The sequence below is a fragment of the Vulpes lagopus genome, chromosome 5, assembly GCF_018345385.1.
Source record: "Vulpes lagopus strain Blue_001 chromosome 5, ASM1834538v1, whole genome shotgun sequence".
Lineage (NCBI taxonomy): Eukaryota > Metazoa > Chordata > Mammalia > Carnivora > Canidae > Vulpes > Vulpes lagopus.
This window is the reverse complement of record NC_054828.1, coordinates 51,894,563-51,908,944: the sequence shown is the minus strand read 5'-3', so window position 1 is coordinate 51,908,944 and position 14,382 is coordinate 51,894,563. Positions and strand designations below refer to the sequence as shown.

The window sequence follows — 14,382 nt, the reverse complement described above, 5'->3', positions numbered from 1 at the left end:
TGAATGTGTTTTTCAACTTAACGCGGTGTCCTCGCTTATTACATCTGTACAGTAATGCATCTTTTCCTATCTCCTAGGGATATTGGGACGATCAAATGAGATATGGGGAAAAAAAAAAACATAAGAATTCTTGTGACCAACTAAAACACTGGGAGTCCTACCTTTCAAAAATAGTATCAACCTGGAAGCTGTCAAAGCCTAATTCTTTTAGCCAATCTCATGAGAAAGCGTTCGGCAGAGGGAAGGCTTGTCCACATTTCTCCCTAGGCTAAGGTTGGGGATGGGTCAGTAAACCACTCATGCTTTGCCGGGCGACCCAGAGGTTAGGCCAAGGGTCACCACGTGAAACCCATACAGCCTTTAGCAAGGCATTTTGGGCTGTCTGAAGCATACTTAGCCCTTACGTATTAAATGCTGCTTCCAGCAAAGTCGAGATTCTAACCTCGCTGCTCCCTGGTAGGGGAACTAGGAGGAGTGAAGTCAAGACATACAACCTCAGATTCAAAGTAGGATTCAGATGACTAATTTGAACAGCATAACCAAAACGAGTCTGAAAGCCTAGGCTTTTGAACAGTGTTTATAAATCCGTGACCCCCTCTGCCCTCCCCACTTCCCAGAGGCCGGGAGCAGTAGCACACAAAATACCCACAAGGGATATGAGACCTAGGTCTCCGGGCCAAACTCAAGCACGCAGCCAGCAGAGTCCGGAGGAAGCAACACCAGGCAGCCTGGGCTGTAGGAGGATGTGAAAAATGGGAGAGAGGGTTTTGTCTGAACGGGAGGCACCTCTGCATAAAGGATGTCATGCAAAGACAGAGGGAGAGCGGGAGTCTCGCAGAGAGACCCTAAGCCAGAGATACTTTCTCAAAGCTTCTTAAAATCCTTGGCCAGTATTGAAGGAAACTCTGTGGAGTTTCTTGGGCTTTCTGACTCTCCGTGTACCAGAACGCAGCACGGTGCAGTGGAAAGGCCCTGGAGCCTGCAGCCCCTGTGGGTTTGCACGCTACCCTTAGGAACACCATGCGGCCTCAGCGTCTCCTTCTGCTAGTAGGAAATAAGAAACCCCTATTTTTAAAATGAGGTTTCTGTGCATCTCAACAGCGTGCATGAATAACAGGCCCTGCTGAAGGAGAAGCAGAACTTGGAGACTTCTGCGTGGTCCCGAGTACTCTTGTAGTTACACACGGACAACAGAAGACGTGGAGAAACACGGGGACAGGCTCAGCTCTGCTGTTTGGTGCAAAATCCAGAGCACCTTCCTCCTTGCTATTGGTCCTCTCTAGAAGAAGACTATAGAGTAACGTCCCCCAGTCCTCCCTATGCTTGCTCTTCCTCCTTTCCTCCTCCCTACGCGTCCATCCACAAGACTGCCAACGGTCCCATGTGTGTCCCCCACCCCGCCCCCGGTGTTTCTCTCATGTCATCAGAGGCCTTTAAAAAAAGTGCACGAAGTATCCTTAACTCAGGAAAACTGTTACCTCCACTCCCAATACACCACCCTAACTCTGAACAAATGGCATGTCTCTATTTCTGCTAGTTTTCACGGGTAAGTGGTAAAATCCAAAATAATACTTTTGTTAAGCTAGGTCTCAGTAATCCTTTTCATGTCAACAACATTTTTCCACACCTGATTCAAATTTCCTTTTATTCCATGGTCCTGTCCTGGCTCTTATGCACCATATTATCCCTCCCTTTCTGCTCCCTGCCTCCGTATAATTACGTATGGTAATATTACAAGTTCCTACTTCTCTCACACCATGCTTATTGTATCTCTGAAACCTTCCCCCACAAAATAAATCTAATGTAAATAAGAGAAAATATAATCCCCCAGGAATTGCTCTGGCTCACACTTTGCTCCAAGGTAGCACACTGAGCTGCCAATCAAAGTAAGATTTATACCTCAAGGTGATTGGGCCATTGGCGGAATTTCACAACATCAGGAAATCCTATCAGTCATCACGGAGTAAAGTAGCCGATGGGCCAATGGGCAACGTGCAAGGCTTAGGTGAGGAGAGAACCGCAAGATTTAGGACGACGTCGGGGCCGGTCTTGGGGCCCAAATATCAGCACTACTGAAGGGAACGTGGGCCTGCTAACGACAGGGAAGGGCAGCGTCCTTACCGGTCTTCGGTCAGCTTCATGAGGGTTGTGCCTCGCGTAGAGAAGACAATAAAGGACATTCTTAGCTGTGGGCTGGGAAGGAAAAGAAATCCTATTAGGGCAGGTGGACTCTGGATGCCATTTCCCTCCAGTCGTCCTCCCCGTCTCCACTTCGGCGTCCCGGCTGCGGGGGATGGGACCTCAGGCCGAAGGGCCTCCGCAGCTGGTGCCCCGAGTCCTCAGCAGCAGCGACTGGAGGCTGTGGACAAGGGGGGCCGCGCCGCCTTCGCCAGGGCGGAGCACGGGTGGGAGAGCGAAAACGCATCCCTGCCTGCGCTCTGCCTCAAGAGGTGTGTCCCAGAAGCGGCCCGGTCTGCATGGCGCTTATCAAAGGGGGCCCCGACAGATAAAACGTCCCCCTGGCCCCTGGGTGGACCCCGACAGCGGAGCAGCTGAGCTGACGGCGGCCGGATGCCACTGGCATTAAGATCACACTAGGAACTGCCTTCGCTCTGAAAGCGGCATCTCTTCTAGACGGTCCGTTCTCCTCGGTTTCCCAGGGAGGTCACCCTGTAAGGACAGAGCGTGCTGCTGGGCCGCAGAGTACCCACCCGCCCGCGGTCCCGCTTACAGCACTCGGGACCCAGGGGCAGGCCTGTGGCTGCAGCGCTCGGGAGCGCCGTCCACGAAAGCCCCACGCTGGGGAAGACAGAACCACCCTCAGCCGGGGGCCAAACGTGCTCCTCTGTCTCCAAGATGCGCTGGCAGAAATGACAAACACAACGCAAACATTTAAAAAAAGAAAGAAAAGACGGACTATCGGAGTGTAGTGGGTTCGCCAGTAGACCGCTGTCCATCAGGGGCTCTTTGTGGGGCCAGCCGGTTCCTCTGCCACAACGTGAACCTGTGTCTTTGCCATCCCTGATCTGGGCCCCGTAGTTATAGGTCCCACTTCCTCTGATGTTTCTCAAACCTGCCCCCCCGTTCTATTTCTTAGCTTAGGACCTTGCCCTCAACGATCAGACCACCACAACTGTTCCCTAGCTGGGGATCTTGCTGGCCATCTTCCTTCGCTCCAATTCATTCTTCCCACTGCTTCCAGAACTGTTTTCCCAAAATGCAAATCAGACCTGTCACTCACCTGCTATAAAATCTCCCAACGGCTTCTACTGCCTCTAGGATCAAGTCTACACTCATTTCCTTATGTCTGATGCATCTTTGGAAATGCTTATCATGGCGCTTACTACTTGCCAAGAGCCCAAGCAGTAGGTGGTGAGTTGAATGTTGGTCTCCTGAAACAGACCTGGGCTCTCTGGCCAGGACACCATTCTGTCCCTTACCACTCACTGCTGCTAATTAGCAAAACACCATGTCCTAAACGATAATAATGCCCATCGTAATTACCACAGTAATACCACAGTGGTCAACCTTATCAAGTGCTTACTACATGCCAGGCACTGTTGTGAGTGATTGGCGTGTGGTATCTCATGAAACTTGTAACAGCTTTATGAGATCAGTATTATTATTATTATTTCTATCTTCCATGAAAGGAAATTGAGACCCTGAAGGATCAAATAATTTCCCCAAGGCCACAGAGTGAGAGAATAGTGGATCTGGGGCTTAAAGCCAAGCTCTGATTCTGGAACTTGGGCTCTTAAGCACCATATTATCCTGTTTCTTTTGTATATAGTTCAGCTCTGGAAAAAAATGAATCTGACATGTGGGACACGTAGGGCTCTAAGAGGCAATTGGTATATTCCGTACAGGAGTCTTGACAAGAGATCTAATTAGGGGGTTTTCAGCACATTGATGCGAGCGGAATTGTTCTAAGATAGTGTCAGCAGTGAGAAGGGAAGGGTGCCCCATCTAGAACCAACGCCAACATTTAAAGACCCGGCTCTGGTCAGCGGGTCTCCTCCCGAAGCCAGTGGAGAAGCGAATTTCAAGGAGCGAGAACTCTCCCTGGAGGGAAGCTCCTGTATCCAGCAGAGTAAGCACAGAGTAAGACACTCACTGTCTTTGTCCTCCTTAGGGCATCACTTAAGGGCTTTGGTGAGAGCCAGCAGGTGGGGGGTGGGATGGAAGCCAGATGGTTTGATGGTCAAGGAATGAATGATAAAAGTAAGGATATGGAGACCTTGAATCTTTAAAGATATTTGAGTAAGAAACCAGTAAGACATAGGTATCTATAGTATCTATAGAGTATCTATATAGAGTATGTAGAGAGAGTATATACTATATACTATATATCTATAGTATCTCCTGACATAATCAGGAGATTCATCATTTACTATTTGGGGCTTTTTTTTTTTTTTAAGACATGGGGCAGGAGAGATTTGTTTATGTCTATCGATGTGGAAATAGAGCCAGAGGAAAGGTAGAGAAAAAGTACAAGAGAGAAAGAGACCTGGAGGAGATTGGAGACAATGGGATAAAATGGACTAAAATGGAGGGGTCACCTTCAAAGGGAGGATATTTGAATCTCAGAGACACTGGGAAGGACACATATGCACCTTTTTAAGTAGGACTGGAACTTGAGGACATCACTTTTCTGCTAGTCCCAGGGTCCTTGGTGAAATAGGAGGTGAAATTCTTTGCCGAAAGTGATGGGTGAGAGGTGTGGGTTGGGGTCTTGAAGGAAACAGTGAAGAGTTAACATCATTGTTAGAAAATTGGGAGGGGGTCAGAATAAAGACAAATAAAAGAACTTGAAATTTCCAGGATCCCACTAAAATTGGAAATGGTAATATTTGTACTGGCATCAGCCACTGTTATTAAGTGAATAGCCCCCCTGCAGTGTCCGCTGCCTAGATTATTTACTTAAATGACTAAATAAAAATAATTGATTCCTTTTCAAAGTTTGTCCATTTACTCATAAATATTGATTGAGCACGTGCTACGTGTCAGATGCTACTACAGGCACTTGGGCTGCAGCGGGCAAAATACAGTTTTGCATGACAGTGACGTGATGTCTTGGTGCCACACTTTCAGGGGGTCCGGAGCCAAGAAGGGCCAGAGGAGACCACCAGAGGAAAGTGCCTCGTGGTCTGCATTATGCCATGTCAACTTCTGTACTTCTCAGTTTCATCAATAAAATGAAAGGATTGGGTTAAGCCCCTCCAACCCCCTACTTCTCAGGGTCTTTAATACTCAGATAGTGAGGCATCTGGAATTGCTGAATGAACTGGGAAAGAGAAGTGCTGAGTGGCCACTCTAAGCCAGGTGCGGGGCGAGTTGGTTTGCACAAGCCTGGTCTTCTAAATTTTCTCGTGCAAACCAGGGTTCAACCAAGGCAAGTCAATTGCTACGGTTGCACAATGGAGCTTGGCTTCAAATCCACACCTGCCTAACTTCAAAGCCTTTCCCAGCAGACTCTTCACAAAGAACAGAAGGCAGAGGAGCAAATAGAGACATAGCAGATACTGTCAAGTGTCCAGAGGCAGGTTTGTTCAGCAATCAAAAGGGCAGAATGGATATAATGGACGAGAGTATAGGAAAGGACACGCTGGCTCAATGACAAAGAGACTTTTCTGGAAACTGGAATTGTCTGACTATTGGACCATTTGCCTCCAAAGACAGCAGTTTCTCACCAGAGCTATTCAAGTTGAGGGTAGCGAACACCTCTTAGGATAGCTTGGGAAGTTGGTGCTTTGAATTCTAAGCTTCTACAATTCTCTCAAATACTTTGCTTTTAATATGACCCGTGTATTTGCTTCTTACTTCCTTTCCCCCACTCTCCTCTCAGCATCTGGTTTTCCCATTCATTTGGGTTTAGATGCTTCCTGCTTGCAGCTTCCAATATTTGGCATCACAGAGAGGTCACCTCCTAACCCTTTCCCTCCAATCAGGCAGGCAGGAAAGAGACCAGTAACTGAATTCGTAGGGAACGCATTTGTCATTACATTGGTAATGGGGACAACCTGTCGTCGTCATCTTCTTCTTCTTCTTCTTCTTTTTCTTCTTCTTTTTTTTTTTTTTTTTGACAACCTCTCTTCTGAGATGAAGAACCTTATTCAAAGGAGTTTAGGGTTAACTCACATGGGTTGGAAGACTCTACAGATGCCATGACACAGGAGTGGAGCTGCTTTAGGATTCACAATGATACGACAATTTTACCAAAGTCCTTCATGACTGGCTTCAAGCACATCCACGGAGCTACAACAGCTGTGTCATCGCTTGGAGGCTGTACCGAAGGAGGGTGAAGTGACCTTCTTTCCTTTACTAGAGGGCATCTATAGCTACTGGAAAGTAGGAGCTCCAAGGCTCCGCAACCTTTATAGCGATGATGTTCAAAACTGCATTCTCCTCCCTTGGAAAGTCGTGTCAAAAACGCTCAGGGAATTCTATCTGATGGGACATACAGGTAGGCTGGCCAACACGGTAGTTTGCTCAGGACTGAGGAGAACTCTGAGAATGCGAGATTTTTCAGTGCTATAGCCATGAAAGTTCTGGGCAGACTGGGATGAGTTGGTCACCTCATACCCTATACTGTTTACACATGAGTCCGGTTAGAATAAGTCAACTGGCCTAGAGTGGCGCAGCACTGTGAAAGGAATGTTAATGAAACTTCTAGAAGACTAGATAGTCCAATAAGAGAGAGAGAGGTAAAATTTAGGTCTTATAAGCAAAAGGTATTCTACTATGTGGTAAAGACGAAAGCAAAGCCAAGTCTCTGGTCCAACATGCGAGTCTACGTTTGTGAAAAGGCACGCCCAGAGCCCTTAGAAGAATAACAAACTTAGGCCAGTTTGACTCCCGGCAGAGCACTAAACATTCTTTCTCACCTGATGAATTTATGAGCCAACTGTTCCACAAAGTAATAGATTTCATTCCAGTGGTGCAGCACACTTCCTGATCTAGGAAAACAAAAGCAGATGTCACTGAATCAGGTGTTCATTTTTCTTTACCTTGCATCATTTCTCTTTATGTTCTATAATTTTACACCCAATCTATCCATTAACCGGGGTTATTATCAGAAACTTCCATAACTTTGGAAATTATTTGAAAAAATGTTTAGACTCAATGTTAGAGTTCCTTAAAATTTTGGTAAAGAACTTCCCTTCAGGGATCCCTGGGTGGTGCAGCGGTTTAGCGCCTGCCTTTGGCCCAGGGCGCGATCCTGGAGACCCGGGATCAAATCCCACGTGGGGCTCCCAGTGCATGGAGCCTGCTTCTCCCTCTGCCTATGTCTCTGCCTCTCTCTCTCTCTCTCTCTGTGACAATCATAAATAAATAAAAGTTAACAAAAAATTAAAAAAAAAAAAACTTCCCTTCACTCTACCTTCTGCTCCTTTCACCCGTGCTCCACACCCTAATACAATATATAAATAAATAAACAACAAACAAACAAATAAATAAATAAGATCCCTGGGTCCACCCAGATCCACAGGTCAGTTTCGAATCTTTAAGAAACCATTAGTTTTGTGCTACCTAAATTATTCACTGATTAGAGGAGACAAACAATTCCAATGTATTTAAATGAAATTAGCACAAACTAGATGCCGGAACACACAATGATAAACAAATCCCCCTCCCGAAAAAGAATAGAATTTCATTGGTAGATATAGATGCAAAAATCTCTAAATAAAATATTAGCAAAACAAATCCAGCAGGAATCCAAAAGAATGATAATTAACTAATCGGTGGAGTTTATTTCGGGAATGTATCGATGGTTCAACATTTAACAAGAGCTAATGTAACTAGTCACGCTAATAAGTAAAAGAAGAAAAACTGTACAGCCTTTCATTATATTAAAAAAAAGGAATCTTTTTCCTAAAAAGGAGGGAAGCGTTCTCTAGGACCTATGGAATTGTGGAATTTTAGATTCGGAAGGGGGCTTCTTTATTCCCAAGATTGACTTCTGTTTTTACTGATACCATTTACTGCAGCCTCAACTCAGCTTGTAAGCGTTTCCCCTAGACCCATACTCAAGCCGCTGCAGCGACGGCGCAGCAGGTTTTTCTATCTTATTCTTCTGTGTAGCTATGAGGCCCCTTTCTTTTTCCTTGAGAATCCGTGTCGGCTGAGCTCTGCGTTTCTGCTTATCATTCTAAGAGTCGTTGAGGTTAAGAGTTTGCACCATCTACTCTGACATTTTGTACAGTTTCCACTGGTTTCAGATTACTTTTTAAAAATACACTCATTTACCTCAATTTTAACTTCTAAGGAATTGTTGCTATTTTTTTTTGTTTCAGATTATTTTATAGATATTTAAGAAGAATCTGTGCAATAGATCTCGTGCCTTCCTTTCCATGGTACAGTATCCCAAGAATTCTCACTCCGACGGAGTGTATTCCATCTCTCTAAGATTTTACTTCTCTCTGCCCCACATCCAGAAATGACAGGTCTGTCTGATCCGAGCAAAAGTGACACAACATGTCACAGTCATACAGTGAAAGACTTCATATCATAAGGCTATCTCACTTTCCCCAACTTAATCCAGAATTTCAATTCTAGGAAATATTCTGAAAGGATGTTTTATAAAGCTCAAACAGTGACTTTAAAAATGAAATGAAGCTTAAAGGTCTAAAGGTAATCAAGGGAATTGTGAAAAAGAACAATACAGCTGGAAAACTTGCCTTATCAGATATAATGACCCCGTATGCACAATACATAATATGATGGTGGCACCCATGAGATAGAAGAGAGAACCCAAACCTCGATCTACATGGGGTCTTGCTAGTTAGTGAAAAAGGTGATTCAAACGGAGGACAGAGAACTAATCCTTTTATAAATGATGCCATGACGATGGATTTCTAATTGGAATAAACCAACTAGATCACTGTTTCATACCAAATGTAACCCGAGACGTATTAAAACCTAATGGAGACAGAACATGAAAGACTCCTAACTCTGGGAAACGAACTAGGGGTGGTGGAAGGACTGGGTGGGGGGTAGGGGTGACTGGGTGATGGGCACTGAGCGGGGCACTTGGCGGGATGAGCACTGGGTGTTATTCTATATGTTGGCAAATTGAACACCAATAAAAAATAAATTTATAATTAAAAATAAATAAAGAAAACCTAATGGGAGGGGCACCCAGTGGCTCAGTGGTGGAGCATCTGCCTTTGGGTCAGGGCGTGATCCTGGGGTCCTGGGTCTGAGTCCCGCATTGGGCTCCCTGCAGGGAGCCTGCTCCTCCCTCAGCCTGTCTCCGCCTCTCTCTCTCTGTGTCTCTCATGAATAAGTAAATTTTAAAAAAATCTTTAAAACTTAATGGAAAAAACAAAACTTTAAATCCACTGGGCAAATTATAAAAGGAGACTCAGGTTGTCCTCAGGTTAGTGAAGGGTTTCTCCAGCTAGGTACAGAAAGTAGGAATCATTTTTTTATGAAAAGGATAATTTTGACTACATGAAGTATCTACAATTCTGAATGACAAAAGGGTGCCGTAAACAGGTTCAAAGACAAGAAAAGAGTGAAAGAAGAGGTCTGCAACAAATAAAAAAAGGCAAAAACTTTGTGCCCAGGATATGTAAAGAATTGGCACAAGTGAATATTAAAAGGCAAACAATAGAAAAATAGAAAAGGATCTGAACAAGCAATCCCCCGAAGGATAGTAAATCAGCATTTGAAAAACACTGAACTCTTCTAGTAAATACAGAAATACATATTTAAACCATTGTTTGGGGGAAGAACAAGCAATTTCCTGTGGCAGCAGGATAGAGCCCTGCAGAGTAAGGGGTGGGGAGATGGGCAGATGGGGACGGGGATCTGGGTGAGGAGGGAGGTAGAGACCTCTCCTTCTTAAAAAAATAAACCTTTCCCAATAAACCTTTTCCTTTCTGGCCTCTCCGCCTTTACACATATTCCAGCTGCTTGGGACACTCCAAGTCTACGCTCGTAAACTCCTACTCATTCTTCAAGGCTCAAAGCAGTCTCTGCCTCTTGGCCTTGGCCAACAGAGATGGGGCTCATTGCCCCTGCCCCATGCTCTCAGGGCACCCCGTCCATCTCAGTCATTATCCTCTGATGTTGGGTTGCAATCATTTCTTTTTCATGTTTTCTCTGAGGGATTTTAGGATATTTGCCTTTCCAGCATCAACCTGCTTGTTCGATGGAAGAAAGAAGAGCATGGAAAGAAGAAGCCTCTATTGCTCAAGGAAGCCTCTTGATCTTTTGCCAGCTGGACACCAGCTCTTCCGCCCTCGTTTGGATAAACACTCTGGGTTTGGTACTCAGACGGCTCCAGCCGATTCCTGTGACCCCGCATGAACCTGAGGAGCCTTCCCAGATGGGTCAATGACTCTAGAGCATAGCTCCTTGGTGAATGGGACTACCTAATCGCCAACAAGGAAACCTAGTGGCAGCTGGGAGTCTCCCAAGAGCTCACCAGAACTGCATATACTAGCCCTGGGCTTTTAACCTTTGGAAACCTTTGGAAATCCTCTTTCATTAGAATCCTGGCCATGGGCAGCCCGGGTGGCTCAGCGGTTTAGCGCCGCCTTCGGCCCAGGGCCTGATCCTGGAGACCCGGGATCAAGTCCAACATCGGGCTCCCTGCAGGGAGCCTGCTTCTCCCTGTGCCTGTGTCTCTGCCTCTCTCTCTGGGTCTCTCATGGATAAATAAACTCTTTAAAAAAAAAAAAAGAATGAAAGAAAGAAAGAATCCTGGCCATCCTCCTGGACAGGATTCAACTGAATACTAAAAATCTCAAAGACTGGTCCCCGCTGCTTTCCTCCAGCCATGGGGGTAGATGGTCTGGTCCTGGGGGTCCTGGTGAGGGTCCAATGCTAGGTAAGAGCCTCAGAAGATGCACCACATGGCCGATAAGCCATAGTCCAATCTAGAATTCTACAGCTCCTTCCCACTGAGATTTCCTTGAACACTGGTCATCTGGGCCCTCTTCCGAAATGCAGTGTCATGTTTTGCAGCACAAGTACTGTCTGAGGAGTAGGGTGAGATGCTTAGTGATTAGAGAGGAATCCCCATACTTCATCCCAAGTTTGAGTTCCTTATTAGTAGAGAAGTCCTGCAGCATGGGAGTGGTCCTGGGAGCCGAGGGGGCCAAGTGGTGGTAAAATAGGGACTCGATCCAGAACGGAAGGGACTATTCTTGGCTATCTGCGTGAAGGGCAGAGGTCTCGGGTAAATCCTCAGGGTGCCATTTCTTCGTTCTCAAGGATTGGCCTTACTTAACAGCCACAAATCAATTTGCATTCCTTTACTTACCCAGGGCCACTCGATCATAATTCACACTATCACACTCTCATAAAACACTTCGTTTTCACTAGTCTTCTATCTGACTGACACGTAAAATGTATACGGTTTGGTGAAATTCCTGTGATCTGTGAATGCTGGGTACAGAGGAAGATCCAAGAAATATCCTCGAGTGTTAAGAAAAGTCCGCATCTATCTGGAAACCTTCTTGCTAACGGGCAGGCATTGTATTTTCTCAAGAAGAAAATAAAATGAGACCCCGAAGACAAAAGTAGAGGTGAGGAGAGATTGACAGGCTTGCTTCTCCCTTCCCAACTCGGCTAATAATGGCCCTGAGACCGCTGAAGTTTGTGGTTTCATATTTACACATGATCATTCTTTACACAATTATATAGGATAGATACCCTTTTGGGGACACATGTGAGATGTACATAGTCTGTTCCCTTAAGCATTGAGGATGAATGTAGCTTCTAAGATTCTGGAATCCAAACCGGTTTTGTCTTCTCTGGATTACCAGGGGATCCCAAGGGGCCTAAACTACCAAAGGAGCTGCTGCGTCTCCTTACCCCGCACATGCACACTCTGTCCCACCTCAAGATTAAATTGCACCCTGGGAAAGGAAAGAGCCCTATGTCAGGTGCTTATGGTTTTAGCATGGAGGTGAGCTCATTGGGGGTGGTGCTCACGTTTATCCAAATCTGCAGGAGCAAAAGGCTTACCTGCCTGGTGCCACGGTCCTGCTCCTCTGCCTCATTACCACCCACTGGCCATAGCTAGATTCCCTAATCCTTAATTCTAAATACGTCATCCATGGAGCCTTGGAAGCTCTTCACTGTGACCTCACTTCAACTTCTGTCCTTCTCCCACAGGGATAGATATGTTGGGTCTTTGACTCAATTTGGATGTTCTATTAAGACAAGCATGTCTCATCTGCACTTTGCCTTATAAACTGATTTTCTGGTTTGGAATCTGCCCTAATAGCTACTCCTAGAACAATCGCCCCAGGGTGATGTGTCCATGTTTGGACCGCTGGCTTCCTCTCAACCCTCAGGACCCAAGTAAATTCCCGGTCACAGCCTGGAAAAGTAGGGTGTTGGATGGGGAAGTGGAGAGGGCAGATTCAACTCCAGCTTCTCTCCACCCTACAATATGGGAAACATTTCATTTATCATGCCAACCTGTTTAAGAGTTAATGATCTTAAAATCCCAGCTAGCGGGTCCTGATGTTATCTTCAGGCAGTAATGGTTCACCCGGCCATTGTTACCAGAGTTCCAAGGTAGAAATAAAAACGCCTTCTTAGTCCAGATATATGTAGTACTTGGAAATGTCCCATTGGACTCTGTTCTGTGTTTTTTTTTTAAACTGCTTTTGAGACACAGTTGCTAGGCAAACAGTAGTCGGAGAGCTAAAATGCCCATGTTCCGGAAAATCAGCAGATGTGAAAGATCCCTGTTTTTGACTCAATTAAATCTTAGCTCAAATGCAATTCTAACCCCTGAAGATTTCCATGATCTACAGTGTGGAGGATTCAGGCCCCTTCTTGGGATTCTGTGCCTTGGTTCCACAAGTGCAAGCCTCAGCGAAATTTGAAATTCAAGTGGCCTCCAGAAATTCTGCTTGAACACAGTTCTGCAGAGTTCTGTGCTTGCAGGTCCATTCAACGGACCTGGGTCTACTGAAAATCAGAGTCATTGGGGACGCCTGGGTGGCTCAGTGGTTAAGCTCTGCTTTCATCTCAGGGCGTGATCCTGGAGTTCAGGGATCGAGTCCCTAAAGGGGAGCCTGCTTCTCCCTCTGCCTGTGTCTCTGCCTCTCTCTGTGTGTCTCTAATGAATAAATAAATAAAATCTTAAAAAAAAAAATCAGAGTCAATGTCTTCTCACACCACCTTCTGACTTGGTGTGGAGAAGGGTTGCCCAGATCATGGGATGGCAAAGCTACCAGTCCTCACTACTAGCTCCACAAGAAGGTACCTGCTGGGGGCAGCTCCAAAATTTCTCACTTATTTTTGTTTTTCTACGACTTCTCCAGTATTTGGAACATGCTCAGAAGTCAACAAATTTTTGCGACATTGCACTCACTGTGAGCTCCCAGCGAGAGATTCCGCACAGAACCTAGCACTGCCCTCAGATTACTGCTTAATTACTTCCAAAGGTCTAATATGCAAAGAGTAGGAGCAAAAGAAGAACTCCGAGTCTCATCCCGATTTGTTTTCTGAAATACATTCTTTTGTGCTTATGTGAGTTTCCAAACCTCCCTGCGGTTAAGCTCCTTAGAAAACACAGGCTCTTTCCATTAGCCACACACACAACCGGAGTCAGAAAGAATCAAGTGGGCCAAATTGAGTTTCGACTGTCCCCCCTTCCTTTGCACATGGGTTAGAATAAGACGAAAGGGAAAACAGAGCTTGTACTTGGAACCATCACCCACGAGTCTTTAAATCCTGGAAGAGGGAGCTGCTCTAGCGATGGAAATTACAAAACTGACAGTCCCACTTTTCCTTGGCCCCACCCAGCTGAAGTCACTGATGTCCTAAGTGACCCACCCAGGTCCCCCGCTAATCCTGGACGGGTGCACAGCCTCAGGCGCCACTGAGTGGGACAAGCAATTAGTTCGTCCGTCAAAGGTCCGGCGTTCGTTGGCCTCCTCCCTCTGCTCCCCAGCTTCCTCGCTGGCCTTCCTCTCATTCCTCCTAACCTCACATTGGGCTCCAATTGGCCAGAGCCCTAAACCCAGCCCAGGCCTTAGCCCTTATCCTCCTATTACTAACGGGGATCAGGGCCAAGCCTCCCTCCTGCTTCAAAAGCTTAACCTGGACTCTTGCCTCTATTCCAACTTCTTGAGACACCAGTCCAGACCCAAACCAAGCCACTGAGCCCTTGGAGTTTGGGGGCTCCTGCCTGTGTGGCAGAGACCCCAGTCCAGGATGCCCAGCCCCGTCCTACCAACTCGTGACGGATTCTCCCTTTAGTCAATCTGACAGATGGCTGTAAAAACAATGACTTTCAAGCTGTAGAATGCAACGTATTAGTGATTTGGGAAATCATTTGGGTGGGATGTTGCCAACATTAAAAACAAAATGAAATGGAACAGAACAGAAATCTTAGGATCTATCGCATGC

General features: G+C 46.0%; 1 protein-coding gene across 1 annotated transcript in view; it reads right to left on the bottom strand.

Annotated features, from left to right (window-relative positions):
• Window positions 1-14,382, bottom strand: part of ANTXR1 (ANTXR cell adhesion molecule 1) — a 197,509-nt gene that overhangs the window by 165,272 nt on the left and 17,855 nt on the right. Inside the window, exons 2-3 of the mRNA XM_041755120.1 lie at window positions 6,885-6,956; window positions 2,122-2,193 (exon numbers count right to left, since the gene is read on the bottom strand). Of these exons, the coding sequence (XP_041611054.1) occupies window positions 2,122-2,193; window positions 6,885-6,956 (144 nt within the window). The remainder of the gene's footprint in view (window positions 1-2,121; window positions 2,194-6,884; window positions 6,957-14,382) is intronic.